At 35.2% G+C, this 14,568-nt stretch overlaps 1 protein-coding gene across 3 annotated transcripts in view; it reads right to left on the reverse strand.

The window, feature by feature from the left end:
- DSE (dermatan sulfate epimerase) overlaps positions 1–14,568 on the reverse strand; it is a 36,502-nt gene that overhangs the window by 3,141 nt on the left and 18,793 nt on the right. For all 3 annotated transcript variants that reach the window (XM_026726581.2, XM_087912734.1, XM_087912727.1), the window contains exons 2-5: positions 13,382–13,850; positions 7,769–8,022; positions 5,816–6,055; positions 3,590–3,797 (exon numbers count right to left, since the gene is read on the reverse strand). In XM_026726581.2, the coding sequence (XP_026582366.1) occupies positions 3,590–3,797; positions 5,816–6,055; positions 7,769–8,022; positions 13,382–13,797 (1,118 nt within the window). In that variant the 5' untranslated portion in view covers positions 13,798–13,850. The remainder of the gene's footprint in view (positions 1–3,589; positions 3,798–5,815; positions 6,056–7,768; positions 8,023–13,381; positions 13,851–14,568) is intronic.

Raw genomic sequence — 14,568 nt, forward strand, 5'->3', positions numbered from 1 at the left:
GAAGATGATTATGGTAATTTTTTTTTTTTTTTGATTTGTATAAACAGTATAATAGCTTGCGTTTTAGGAATTTGGGCTTTAACACGGTTCAGAATTTCTGGAAAAAGCACATCTGAAAAAGAGTAAGATGAATTTGGAGAATTCAGAATGAAAACTTATTTAGAAAAAATATGCTCCATTCCAGGCTTTCAAATATCTGTCTGGTTTAAATGAGGTTTGCAACTTGTCCATTAGCAATCCTTCTGCCTTCCCAAGTATAAAATCTTTATATCTGAAATGGAAAGAGATCATCCAAAGTGAAGAAGGCTCTGCAGATAAAGGAAAAGTTAAGTAGAATAGCAAGTAGGTTTAAGAAGTTGTGAGTTTTGTATTAAAAAAAATCATTTTCTTGTTTGGCAAGAAAAAAATATGCACATTTCCAGGATTTGTATATTGTATCAAGCAGCTTTCCTTTACCTGATCCGGGATGAAAATAATGGGAATCCCATATACTTAGAGCAGAGGTCACCAACCTTTTGGACCTCAGGGACCACCAAACTCATAATTTTAAATCCTGGGGCCCAGAGACCCTGGGAAAATCCCCCCCCCAAATCTGCAGGAAAATTTCCCCACCCTTTTTCCTACCGATCAATTGTTCTTTATTTGGGATCACAGGATACATCTCCAGCTCCATTCTCGGGGGGGGGGGGGAAGAGAGAGAGAGAGACTTTTGTCTTCATGCAAGGAAAGCAGCAAAAGTCTTTCATTCTCTCCCCCAAACTCTGCCAGAAATGAGCCTTTGTGAAACTTGTCACAACGGTGCAGCCTCTTGGAGCAGGATGCCTTGCAGGGTCCCCAAAACTCATTTCTGGCAGAGTTAGGAGGAGAGAAAGAAAGACTTGCTACTTTCCTTGCATGCAGCCAAAAGCAGAAGATAGATAGATAGATAGATAGATAGAAAGATAGATAGATAGATAGATAGATAGATAGATAGATAGATAGAGATAGACACATACACGCACACATCCACCAAACCTTCAGCCTGAATCTATGCTGTGGAAAAAAAACCCTGCTGACTGTGCAGAATGTTGGGCCCAAAAGTTGTCCAGGTGGCATGCAAATAGAACATAATGAGTCCTTTAAACCTGACACCAATCCTCTGAACTAATCAGGGCTTGCTTAAATCAGGGCTTAAGTGGACACATGGCAACCCCCCTATTAAAATAGCCAACACTTCAGTCATATGCATATTTGCTTTCAAATAAGCTTCATCTGAGCTTAGTTGGACTTACTTCTAAGTATATTTGCAAGAGGATTGCACACTAAAGCTGCTACTCTAAACCTCCTGCCAAGCCGTAAATCCTATTGAATACAATTGGATTTACTTTTTAATTGTCATACTCCGAATAATAATTAAAAAACTATTAAAACAATCCATATTGACTGAAAGGGATTTTGCAGTTTTATCTATTTAATAGCAAAGCAGGAATAGTTATGTTTCTTACTTTATGCAAAATATTGAAATATTATCTGTGATCCTCAATTGCTCAGAGTGCTTTTCAATCTCAATTGGACAATTTTTAGTCACAGGGACTTGCCTGGTGGCTACGTAAAGGATATGTACCAGCCTTCATTGAAGGACATCTTGAAAGAACAGAATGGATATTTCAAACTGCATGTGTCTCCATTGTATTAAAAAAATGTTACGATTTCTACTTTCTGTAATTCGCTACACTGCTAGATAAAAGCCCAAGCATCATAAAAAGAATAATGCTCCCTACATCAAAGGCACTTTGGAATATGTTAAAAGGTTGTTCCAGCTATTTGAAAACTTCTGAAATAAACAAAGTCCCTACAAAGCAAATTCTAAGCATATTCAAGGCCGCCGTACCAAAGGAAGACAAAACAGGAGTAAACTACAAAATAAAATGCAAGTGTTGCCGCATAGACCAAAACAGACAAAAGATTAGCCAGATATTTCCTTGAGTATCAGCTAGCTGTAAAAAGATTCAATATGGCTTCCTAATCTCAATAAGAAAATAGTGAAATATTCTCACAAAAGAGGGAGTTCTTAGAAGCCTAGTACTCTGACTAGATAGTGATCAAGAGAATTTTTGAGTTAATTCTATTAAAATCATGAGCACATCAGCCCAACCTACAACAACATGCCACAAATCACACAGAAATCAACCCAGACCTAGAAACACTACAGCCATCTGCTTTCCAACCAAATAACAAAAGTCAAACTATATTTCAACAATTACAAGAGAAACAATCACCACCAAGGAATGCCATCAAGCAGTGATCAACACCACCAAACAAAAAGCAACCAACACAGACATAAAATAGAGCTAACATGTTATTGGCCAAATAAACAATCTACCAACAAGGCATTAATCATTCGGAAACATCATCCCATCCAACACATGCAAAGCAAGCAAAATTGAAGAATACATAACCTATGCTAACCAATAACCCTTGGTTCTCCAAAACTCCAACACTGCTGATCTTTCATAGTGGAATATAAAAAGTCAACAAGCCTAAAAGTAAGTTTAGATAACTCTAACTATAAAACATATTTGAAACTATCTATGTGTTTCTCCACAATGTTTGGTAACACCATGTTAAAACAAATGTCAACTGTTTTATTGCTTTATCTAACTTGTTCCCACACCAAGCATATCTTCAACAGGTTAGCTGGACTATTACATACTCTCCTCTTAGGGACATTGGTAATAACATTTGAATGTTATTACTAGCCCATTTTGTTTCAAGAGGCTGTATGCCTCTGAAAGTTGCCTCTGACTGTTTCTATAAGACACATGTAATTCTATAAGACTGCTCATTTCATTCCCTGCTCATCCACCTCCAAGATGACTTATCTGTTTTTGACAAATTTTCTGGAACTATAGTTAGACAAATCTTCTCATTTCTGATAGAGAATATTCATGGCACATATTTGGAAAGCTCTATCTCATCTACTGCATAAAAAAGTCCATTTGACCTTTGCCTACTTTCCATAATCAAATGATTATGCCACACTAGAGCTGTTGGGCTAACTTCTAGCAAGACAGCTTAGTTCACTAAGGCCAATTCAGTTCCTTTTCTACTCAGATAAAACTATTTCAGTTATACGCACTTATCACCCATGCTGTTGGTAATTCTTCCAGACTCATGCACAGAATACATGCACAGAACATGTACTGTTTTTCTTCAGTAAAAATACTTATTTAACCTGGTATTTTCTTGGGAATGTGCAGCTGAGAAACAATGATACAAATTCTATAAATTCCTGACAAGCATATCTAAACTCACTTCTCTGCCTGCCTTTTCTAGTATTAGCTGAGCCATGGTGGCACATTGTTAGCTGACTGCAATTTGGCAGATCAAATCTCACCAAGCTCAAGGTTGACTCAGCCTTCCATCCTTCCGAGGACCCTAAAATGAGGACCCAGTTTATTGGGGGGTCATATGCTGACTCTGTAAACCGCTTAGAGAGGGCTGTAAAGCACTGTAAAGTAATATATATAAATGTAAGTGCTACTGCTATTTTCTCTTGTCCACCCTTTATGTAACCTCTATGTTGATTAAAGATTTACTTATTTCATACCAGAGAAACTCTGTGTGAAGTGTGCACCAACGCTGTCCTTTGGAAGGTGTCCCTGGGCCTTCAAGTACTCTGTTCCTTCGAATCTGATCAGCCAACCAGTTGCCACTGCCATTGCGCATAACAAATTTATCTAGAAAAACCAACTGGCTTTCTGGACCATAAAACCAATTGTAATTGGAATCTGCAATAGCAACAGTTCTTTGGAATCCTAGGAGGAAAAATGAAAACAAATATATTTGAAAGTAAAGACCTTACTTAATACTGCATATATAAGTGATAGAAAGTAGAAAGAGCTCCCAATGAGTTACAATATTACGTATAATGTTGGCAATATAATATCTATTTATATAGTTGTAATAAAAGTTTTAATAGCATTTTTCCTCTAAAATATCAGATTGTCAGACTATGAAACATTAATGTGCTCAGATTGACATACAGAATGTCTACAGAGAATTCTTTGTAGCATATTAAAATCTATCTAATGCCTCATTTAAATTGATTATCTTATTTAAATGGTATTATTTAAAATCAATATTGAATACAGCCAAGTTATATCATATTAAATATTTTCTCTACATTTCTCTAAATTCATTCTGGAAAAATTATGTACCTCATTTTTCAGTTTAGAATAGTTTCATTTATTAATTAATGATGCTTTAATTTAAAAGGTACATTATCTTTTCCCCCATGATAATGAATGACATGTTTTGTCTACTCAAAAATAGTCATAAGGCAATTTGAAATTGACATATTTGATATGCCTTATATATAATTTGGAAGGTTTTACAGTTCATCTGTCTTCAAAAATATGAATTTTTCCCTAGTATTAGGCACTGAGAGTGGGTTAGAATTCAACAGCTGTCAATTCTAGTTTGATTCTTATAACCATCCTAAATTAACATTATGAGGTAATCTAAACTTGAAAATAGCAAGGCTTTTGTGTTTGAGAACTTTTGTGGACTGGAGAATGCATTACTTAGAGCACTCAATAACAATGTATGACTTTGAGGAAATGCATCAGGTTTCATATCTTCCATATGATAAGTAGAGTAAACTACTGTATTATGCTGAAATTTTAAGGAATCGGCATCAAATTCAACCACCTATTAGTTTATATAGATAAGATTGGGATTCTGCTAGTGAATTTAACAACTCAGACTTCCGGTTTGACAGATGTGATGACTAAGACATCAAATCAATGAATCTTTTTATACAAAGATAAATTCATTCATTCAAATTTCCAGGCCTCTTATATAGGACCTAAGATTGAGAATGACCCATACCATCCATTGGAGTGAACAGGGAATATAATCTTGGGTCCTATACAAGAGGCCTGGGAATTTGAGGTTCCTAGCACTGCACCTTTCAAGACAGAGAGCTCTGGTATTGTTCCTGGGATCTCTTGGAGCCAATCTCCCAGCTTAGGAGTCAGAGCTTCAAATGCTTCTACCACCACTGGGATCACTTTGGCTCAGTGTATATCTGGGCCCCATATACACATCTCAGAATATTCTTTACATGACTTGCTTTATAAATGTAAGGTAACTTTGTATAAGAGTGTGTATCTGACAGTCTGTCTCTATAGTTCAAGAATTGTACAAGAATTTATACAAAAACGAATTTCAACAGAAGGGTTCTATAGGATCTCACAACTGTACAAACTCTTTCACAAATCTATGTGTGGAAGTAAGCAGCTATTCCCTGAATAGCAGCATCTTCTGTATGAGAAAAATGCATTGTTTATTCAATCTAGTGTCTATATCATTATGATTAGAGAATAAACACATTTTTCATAGGTTGGCATGGTGTATGTTAACCAAAGGTTATTAGTTTGAGTCTGATCTAGCTACAATTTCCATGTGTGGAGAATACTAAAGTTTAATGCCAATATAAGAACTATGGTGGCACAGTGGTTAGAATGCATTATTGCAGGCTAATTCTGCAGGCTGCCAGCAGTTCAATCCTTATTGGCTCAAGGTTGACCTTCCATCCTTCCAAGGTTGGTAAAATGAGGACCCAGATTGTTGGGGGCTATATGCTGACTCTGTAAACTGCTTAGAGAGAGCTGTAAAGTACTGTGAAGCAGTATGTAAGTCTAAGTGCTATTGCTATATGTAAAACAGTCTGTTGTGATATATAACTGCTTGTCATTGGGCTTTTTACCTAATAATTAACAATTGATCATAACAATTGATTATACTATCTAGTTTAAGTTGGGTTACTTGCCTGGCAGAACTGTTCTATACATAAAAGCAAAATGTTGCTTAAGCCAGGGATGTTTAAAGTGGTTAATGTCAAAGTGTCTTTGGACAAGGAATATGTACTGGAAAAGAGATCTGGTGGTATAGCTGCCATAAGCTACACCTTCATACAAGGACCCATCTGTCACTTCATGCAGTAGAACTATAGATTTCTCCATGATTGTTAGGACTTGCTTAGTCCAAAGGTATGATTCCTGAAGATAACCTGTAAGAAAAAGACGAACAATGTTATATTTGTAATATGACCTTTTAAAGTGTGAAATATTTGTAAGTTACTTGGGTTAGCTTGTCTACATGGTTTTTTGTATGGCACTATTAAACTGGATCTATTCTAGACTTGTGTTGCTGTTATCAAGGATTTATGTCTTATCAATTATCAATATTTTACTCATGTTGAAGAGTTTATTAAAAACATCAAGAGGGTTGCAGTGAAAACAGCAGATTTAATAATGCTTGGAAATATTCGAGAAGGAAATTAAAATCTATAGTATATAAAAAATATAAAAATATTGACCATGTCTAAGTTTGATTTCTAAATATTTCATTTAAAAAAGTCTAGGACACATGTAGATAAGAAATCAAACTTAAAGGAGTTGAGTATTTATTTAGAAAAAGAAAAAATAAGAAAACATGATATAAATTTATAAAATTATGCACAGCATGTAGAAAAGGGCATAAAAAACCATTCTCTTTCATTTAAATACCTGAAATCTGGAGACAGAGTGAAATATCTGCCTGTCTATCTGTCTGTCTGTCTGTCTGTCTGTCTGTCTATCTATCTGTCTATCTATCTATCTATCTATCTATCTATCTATCTATCTATCTATCTAATCTAATCTAATCTAATCTAATCTAATCTATCATTATTATTTGTCTTTTAATGCCCCCGTAATCCCTTACATCGGGATGAAATCAGGACAACTGAATGGAACTGAGTGTTTATTGGCTGGATGTCCTTCCTGTTGCCAATGCAGAGTTCATAGGAGATAATTACTCATTGTACCCAGAGAGAGAAATATCTGCCGCTACCTAGGATCAAACTCATAGCCTCCTGATCATGAGATGGGAGCTCCACCTCTAGGGCACTCTAACACTCTGTCATCCATCCATCTATCTTGGCAGTAAATTCCTGAATGAATAAAGCCTTTCTCTCTTCATAACATTTTCATAAAATTTTCTCTCTTCATAACATAATGGTCACTGGGTGAATATCCTTAAGAGAAAATAATCTTAACTACTAGAGAATAAGTTACTCAATATTTATTTGTATGGTAGGCTACAAGAAATCTCCATGTTTGACGCAGTAGCTCAATGAGTATCAATTCCTTGGGACAAACTGAGAAGGGTTGGGGTCTTCATGATCTTTCTGTGTCTTTTATAGAAGCAACTGACTGGTTGTGAGACTAGGTATTGTGCTAGATGGATCCTTTGTGCTATCATTCCCATTCTCTTAAGGCGCTGTATAAAGAAGACAGAATATATGTACATAAGTACCTCTACTATAAATGGATGGAATGCAAACACACTCTGAGAATCAGAAATTAATGATTTTGAGAATTAAAAGTGTATGTTTATCTAATCACACCCTTTTTTTTAGTCCAGGGGCCATATCAGATCTTTAAGAAGAATATAAGATGCCGCATTATAAATATTAAATAAGGCTACTACTACAAGAGCAAGATCACAATAAAAACCTGAATTGAATTTATATGATTTTAAAATTAATTTTATTTTAAAATTTAAAACAGTAGACATGTGCCTATCCCATATTTTAAACATATTTTTCCACTTCTAATACACTAAAAATCACATTTCATGTGCAATTTTTGCAAGGATTCTGGGGTCATACCTAGAGCTTTCCTTTGGTCTTAGGAACTCACAGCTTTAAAAAAAGAGTTGCTCATTGATCAAGACCTACCTTGATTCATTAGAACCAGGCTTCCTACCAGCAAGGCCAAACAGTTGGTAGGCTGATGGTTATGTAGGTATTGGAAACCCCATCCACGCCTATATGAGGCTTCATACATATATCCTGAGGCATTGGCAATTACTTCCAGGAATTTTTCCTGCTGGGACTTGCTAAGGTAGTTATATAAAAAGTCATAAGCAGTGGCAAATCCAACCAAAGAGTGAGCAAGGGGAACCTCATCCCATGGAGCATCCTTCACTAACCTGTAAAAGAAGAAAGGGGTCACTTCTACACATCTTATGGATGCACAATAGAGAAACATTACTATATAAACTTTATAGACTTTAAAACAGAAATTGGAAAATTGCATCAAACAGCTGATACTGAGCATGCAGATCTCCACTTATACATTAATCTTTCCCTACCTTCAGCTTTTTCATTGTTCGAGGCTGAAGACCCATGGCATATAAAAATTACACACAGATTAATATAATTTAGAAATGTGCAGGAAATAAATTGAACCCTGCCTCCCACAATGGAAAAGATGCTTGGCTCATATTCAAGCTAATATTAATGGTCCTCTGTTCATTATCCAAGAGATGGGTATCATTTGTAAGCCTCCCAGATGCCCAGATATCACACAAATTATTATTGTTGTTGTTGTTGATGATGATGATGATGATGATGTTTGGGGCTGGTTATAGTTCAACAGCTCGAGTCCTAACCAAGGACCTAGGAACTGTTAAGATAGTGTTGTATATAAGCTGTTCCAAGTAGGGTGGTTTTTTGTAGAATCAGGGTATTCAAGTCTGATAAATTCTGAATTTCCAAATAGCAAGATATCCCTTTAGTTATTACTCCAAGGGATCCAATTACAAATGGGATACACAATTTCTTTTTCCAAAGTCGCTCAACTTCAATTTGTAAGTCCCAATACTTTTTGATATTTTTTTCTTGTTGCATGTCTACAATTCGTGCATCATCGGGTATTGCAATATCAATGAACCAAACCTTTTTCTTTTCAACTATTATTATGTCAGGTGTGTTGTGGGCCAAGTGTCCGTCAGTCTGAATTCTGAAGTCCCACAAGATCTTGACTTTTTCATTCTTCAGAACCTTCTCAACTTGATGTCCCCAGTAGTTGTTACTATACTCAAATCCAAACTTTTGGCATAGTTTCCAGTGGATGATTTTAGCAACTCGGTTATGGCATTCTAAGTGGTCAGTTTGTGAAATTTTGCTGCATCCACTGATTAAATGGTCAACTGTTTCATCTTTCTCATTAGAGAGGTGGCATTTGCTGTTGGTGGTGACATGTTGAATCTTTGCCTTCGTGCAATTTGAGGCTAAGGTTTGTTCTTGAGCAGCCAAAATAAAGCCTTCAGTTTCTTTTTTCAGTATTCCTAAATAATACTAATACTAATACATTATTGTTATTGTTATTATTTGAGATAAACAAACTACATCATTAAAATTGTGGGTTTCTTCTGTCTGTACAGAACCTGGAATTTAGGTTTAATCCAAGAATTCTGGAGTTCATAAACCTAGTTTCTTCTTTGAGATCAACGTTGCAATTTCAAACAATTCACTTTGTCTATTCAATTCAATCTTTATTAAAAATTTCAAACAACATATAGCAGTTCATTATGCTTTTCAATTCATGAAAGACTACAGTTTGAAAATTCATCAGTCGTATTTGCTCTAAAACAACTTGAATCAAATTGTTGTTCTTGTTATTATTTTCAGTCCAGACTCAAGAAAACAAATTTCTTGATTTGCTTGTATTAAAAATCAATGTGTTCTTTCTTTAACACATGAGATGGTATTCAACATCACATTTCCTCCATTATGTGAGGCCAAGCAACCAAGGAAGTTTAGCCATCAATCTTTGCAGAGTTTAAATATGATGTCAACTGAAACAGTGATTACATGGTCACTTTCTTATTTGCAGAACAAGATTTCAGTTAATATTCTAGTGTCTAATATTATCTTTGTAGTTCTGCTTTTTTATTCAGTTTATATTATGACCTATGGTCTTACTTTGTTTCCACACCATCAATCTTACATAAAAGTAATAAAAATATTATTGATTTCTAGGTTTGGTTCTAGATTCTTTTAAAAATGTTTTACTATCTTAACTGTAAGACACTAGACATATCATTGACTGATATGGGTGGCTATTGCCAATGAATGAATGAATGAATGAGTGAGTGAATGAATGAATGAATGAATGTTTTGTTCCTCAGTCACTACAGTTGTGCTCTCTAAAAAAACTACTGGAGCTATAATAATTACAATTAAACTGCATGGACATAATTGGAGTTTATAGGAGTTGGGTGCCTTATAAATTCAAACATGTAAAATAATTATTTTTAAAAATTGTTTTAAAATGGCATCTCCTACAATTCCAAGTAATAGTTACTTGCCTGGAGAAATTATAGCAGTTGAATTCTACTCATTGAAACTGAGATTGTGGAAGGCTGCTCTGAGAAGCCACCTATACAAATATATGAAAATGATTTTGCTCTTTTATTCTCTTCTCAAGGAAGCTAACTGGAAATGGAATGGGGTATTATGAGCTGTATTTCATTATTAACTATTCTACTGAGGAATTTTGGCAAAAGGAGAAGCTATAATAAATAATCCAACATTTGTATTTGGCTGTCACATAGCCTCCAGATATTTGTGTCATGTGATTTTTCTCTACAAAGTATCTCAAAAGTGGTAGATAATATTATTATGAACTAGTTTGCATTTTAATAAAAAGTATTGAAATACTGATGGCCCCAAAGTAGGATCACATTATCTTTTGCACATTAAAAATAATAGATCTCTTCATATTTGGAATAAAATATTTCCTGATGACTTCAAATAGGGTTCAGCAATTATTTGGACAGGCATTTTTACCAAGCAACTGGAGCACCTCTTCAAAACTGATGGTTGTAATGTTGCAGCACACAATCCTATCAAAGCTTAAGCTGCTTAGAGAGCTTCTCCCATGGACTGAACTTGTATGGAGATGCAGAGCAAACACTGCAAGGACTGGTAGCTTTTGAATGATCCACTTTTGAATGATCCACTTAGCCTCATCTTCACCACACAGTGAACCAATCAAATTTACAGCGGTATATTTTGATTTTGAGAAGGACGTAATGGCTCAGTGGTTAAGATGCTGGACTTGTCAGCTGTAAAATCGACATCTCAGATTCAAGACCCAAGCACTGCACAATAAGGTGAGTTCCCATTCTCACCCCAGCTCCTGGTCACCTAGCAGTTCAAAAAGTATGAAAATGTGAGTAGATAAATAACTGCCTTCAGTATGAAAGCCAAATGGGAGACTTTGGACCAGTCACTCTCAACCCACGTCTTCCCCTTTGTTGTTGTGGGGAAAACAGGATGGGGAAGGAGTATCAGGGTTATTTATAAAGCTAATAAAGGTGGAATAAAAACCTCTGAAAAAATAAATTTAACTGACAATATAGAACAATAAAAGTTACAGTGAAAATTAAATTAATAGTGGTATCTCTGTTTCAAAAGAGATTACAGATAAGCATTTAGAGGAAAAATAGACCATACAGTTAACTGGAAAAAAGATAAATTTCAGACACAAGTTATCTAAGCACAAACTAAGATTTCAAGCTGTATTCCAAGAGCCAGAAGCAGCATCATTTAAAGTACTTAGATGCTTTATCAAGATTATTCAGTTTTGATAAAGTAAGGGAAAACACAAATGCCCTTCAAACCATACAGTAGCAGTGTTCAAGTTGCCTAAAGGTTGAATATAAAACAGGTCATTATTCTATCACAGGAATGTTTTTGAGGAAAAGTAGAAATCCCACATAATGACAACTATTTAGTTTATATCCACAAATCTCAATCTCACAGTAAATTTTACACTTGAAAAAGACAGTGATCTAATTTCTTTCTCTCTACTCTTTCATTTGTTGCAAAACTACTCTTAGGGAATTATTGCTTTTATATACAAATGCCTTAAGGAATCTCAAACTTCATTGACAAATTTAAATTGCATATTATTTCTGCCAATCATTTTTAAAAATGAGCAAACTCTGGATTAAATACTCAGCATTCTAATATATTACCCTTTTTCTTTTGAACTCCACATCTTTTATTGCCATTTTAACAATAAGTGCTTCTAAACTATGCAGCTTTCGCTATTCTAACACTGACGTGATAAAAACACTTAAGTGTTTGATTTAAACTTCAAACATAATCTTAAACATTTATAAATACTTGCATGAATATAATGAGTATTATTGCTACATAATGAAATGTCAGAGAAAATGACCACCATTTCATTTCAATTGTCAAAAATAGTGTGTGTGGGAGCAACCACAGTAATTACAGAATACAGAATAGCAATAACATAAAAAAAAGATGTTGAGACTCTAGAAATCATGCAGAGAAGAGCAACAAAGATATCTGGGGACTGGAGGCTAAACTGTATTATGAACGTTTGCAGGAATTGGGAATGTCTACTAATCTAACAAAGGGAAGAGCCATGGGTGACATGGTAGCACTCCAATATTTGAAGGGTTGTCACAGAGAGGAGGAGTCAACCCATTTTCCAAAGCATCTGAGGGCAAGAAAAGAAGTAATGGATGGAAGCTTAACAAAGAGAGATGCAACCTAGAATAAGGATAAATTTCCTGTCAGTGAGAAACATTAACCAGTGGAATAGCTTGCTTCCAAAAGTTGCAGGTGCTCAAATCACTGGAGGTTTTTAAAAGGCAACTGGACACAGCCATCTGCCCCAAATGGTATAAGGTCTCCCGGGCAGGGGATTGGACTAGAAGACCTCCAAGATTCCTTCCAATTCTGTTATTCTGTGTTCTGTAATTATTGTGGTTGCTTCCCCATGCTATTTTTGACAATTGAAATAAATGGTGGTCATATTTTCTGGCCTTTTCATTATGCATTAACAATGTTCATTACATTCCTAGAGGGATTTATGAATGCCAAAGATTATGTTTGAAGTTCAAATCACATACTAAAGCCAGAATTTAAACTTTTTTTAAGAAGTATATCCTACATTACAATTAAACAAAGTTTCCTTTAAAAATATGAAGAAATGATCATGTTTATTTAATTTAAATGCAGATTTCCAAATAATATTCTAAAATGCAAGCAAGTTTCTAAATTCATTCAACTCAGTTGTGTCCCTTCTCTAAGATAAAGCTGAGAACTATATTGAATTATATATGCATTAGTTTAACAGCCTATCTGGCTGCTATTTGTGGCTGAAAATAATCTACCAGCAATCAGACAGTGGCCAATGTGTTGACTTTTAATAGAAAACTGGTACTGGGGTAGGGGGCTGACCTGGACTTACAAGCATATTCCCAAACTGGAGAAAAGCCGATATTCTGTTTTGGACCTCCAAACTGAAGTTTCTAGGTTCAGAATGGACATTCAAATGCTAGCTTATATGACATGTATACTGGAATACACTAAAAATGATAATGCTTGTTTTAGATATAAGCTTTAAAATAGGTATTCCTAAAAACACAGTTATGAAAAGAAACCAAAGCATTCTATACTCTTTATATATCAAATACGCACTGTATAGCTATGTTTTGCAATAAAAACAAGACAAAAATCTACCAACTAGGCTGAGCCGCCATTCTTTCCATGTAATCTTTGGCCATGTCGATGGCTTCCACGTTGTCAGGATAAAGTATGCAGTACATTGCCAGGGCACCCAAATTGTTGCCATAGATTTCATTCCACCGAGCACTGAAGTCTTTGGGATTCCAGGGAGGAAGATACTCCAAAGAGTTTGACAGCATGATTTGCACAGCTTCAACCAACCGAGCTGCAATGTGTTGATGTGTAGTGCCTGCCTTATATCGGAGATCCTGTATCTCTCGTCTAGAGAAGTAGAGCATTGGGTAGTTGTCGTAGTTGGCACTGACAAATGGAACAGCGGTACTTGGGTTGTTGTCAGTGCTGCAGATTAGTGCAAAGCAAACCACATGTATGAAAAACACACTGGGAGCTCCCCGTGTGTGAGTCCTCATTGTGGCATTAGAGCTCCAGGTCTTGAAGGCAGCCAAATCATTTTTGAAGGAGCCTAGATGGCAAAAGAAGAATGAAAAGTGAGGTCAATGGAATAATGGCTGACATTTTTGTCTAAGACGCTGGAAGGTATATGGGGAAGTTTAGGTTTTAAATACAAACAATACCTCTATACAAGTTCCTTCCACAAAAATTAGGAGCAGATGTATTACAACACATAGAGTGCACAGTATAATTAAGTAAAATCCTATGCCGCTCTTTGTCTTCAAATACTATTTCTGAGTAAATTCAGTGGCCTAAATGGCATCCAATGATTGGTTTATCAATAAGTGGAAATAAAACTATGAGTCAAAAAGTGAGTATTTCTTTCTTTCTTTCTTTCTTTCTTTCTTTCTTTCTTTCTTTCTTTCTTTCTTTCTTTCTTTCTTTCTTTCTTTCTTATTGGATTGTTTAAAAGTTATACATAATATTTGCAAACTTGATGTTATAATATTATCAATTGTATCTGCTTTTTTAAATCTAGTGATTATGTTTAATTTCTTCAAATTGTACCAGTGTAATCCTGCTGAATGATTACAGGGCTGGTAGCTTCTTGCATTAATATAATCTGGGGCTTTTTTGTTTTAATGCAGGAATAGCCCTGTGATCTTTAGAATCTCTGATGCACTTTTGGACTTACAACAAAGAACGTTCTAATATATGTGACAGTCTAATTAGGCATAACTAAATTCTAGGCTGTAAAAAAAAATTTCAGCCATGAAAAATAATTAAGA

The sequence above is a fragment of the Pseudonaja textilis genome, chromosome 1 (genome assembly GCF_049901715.1).
Source record: "Pseudonaja textilis isolate UNSWEBS1 chromosome 1, rPseTex1.2, whole genome shotgun sequence".
NCBI lineage: Eukaryota > Metazoa > Chordata > Lepidosauria > Squamata > Elapidae > Pseudonaja > Pseudonaja textilis.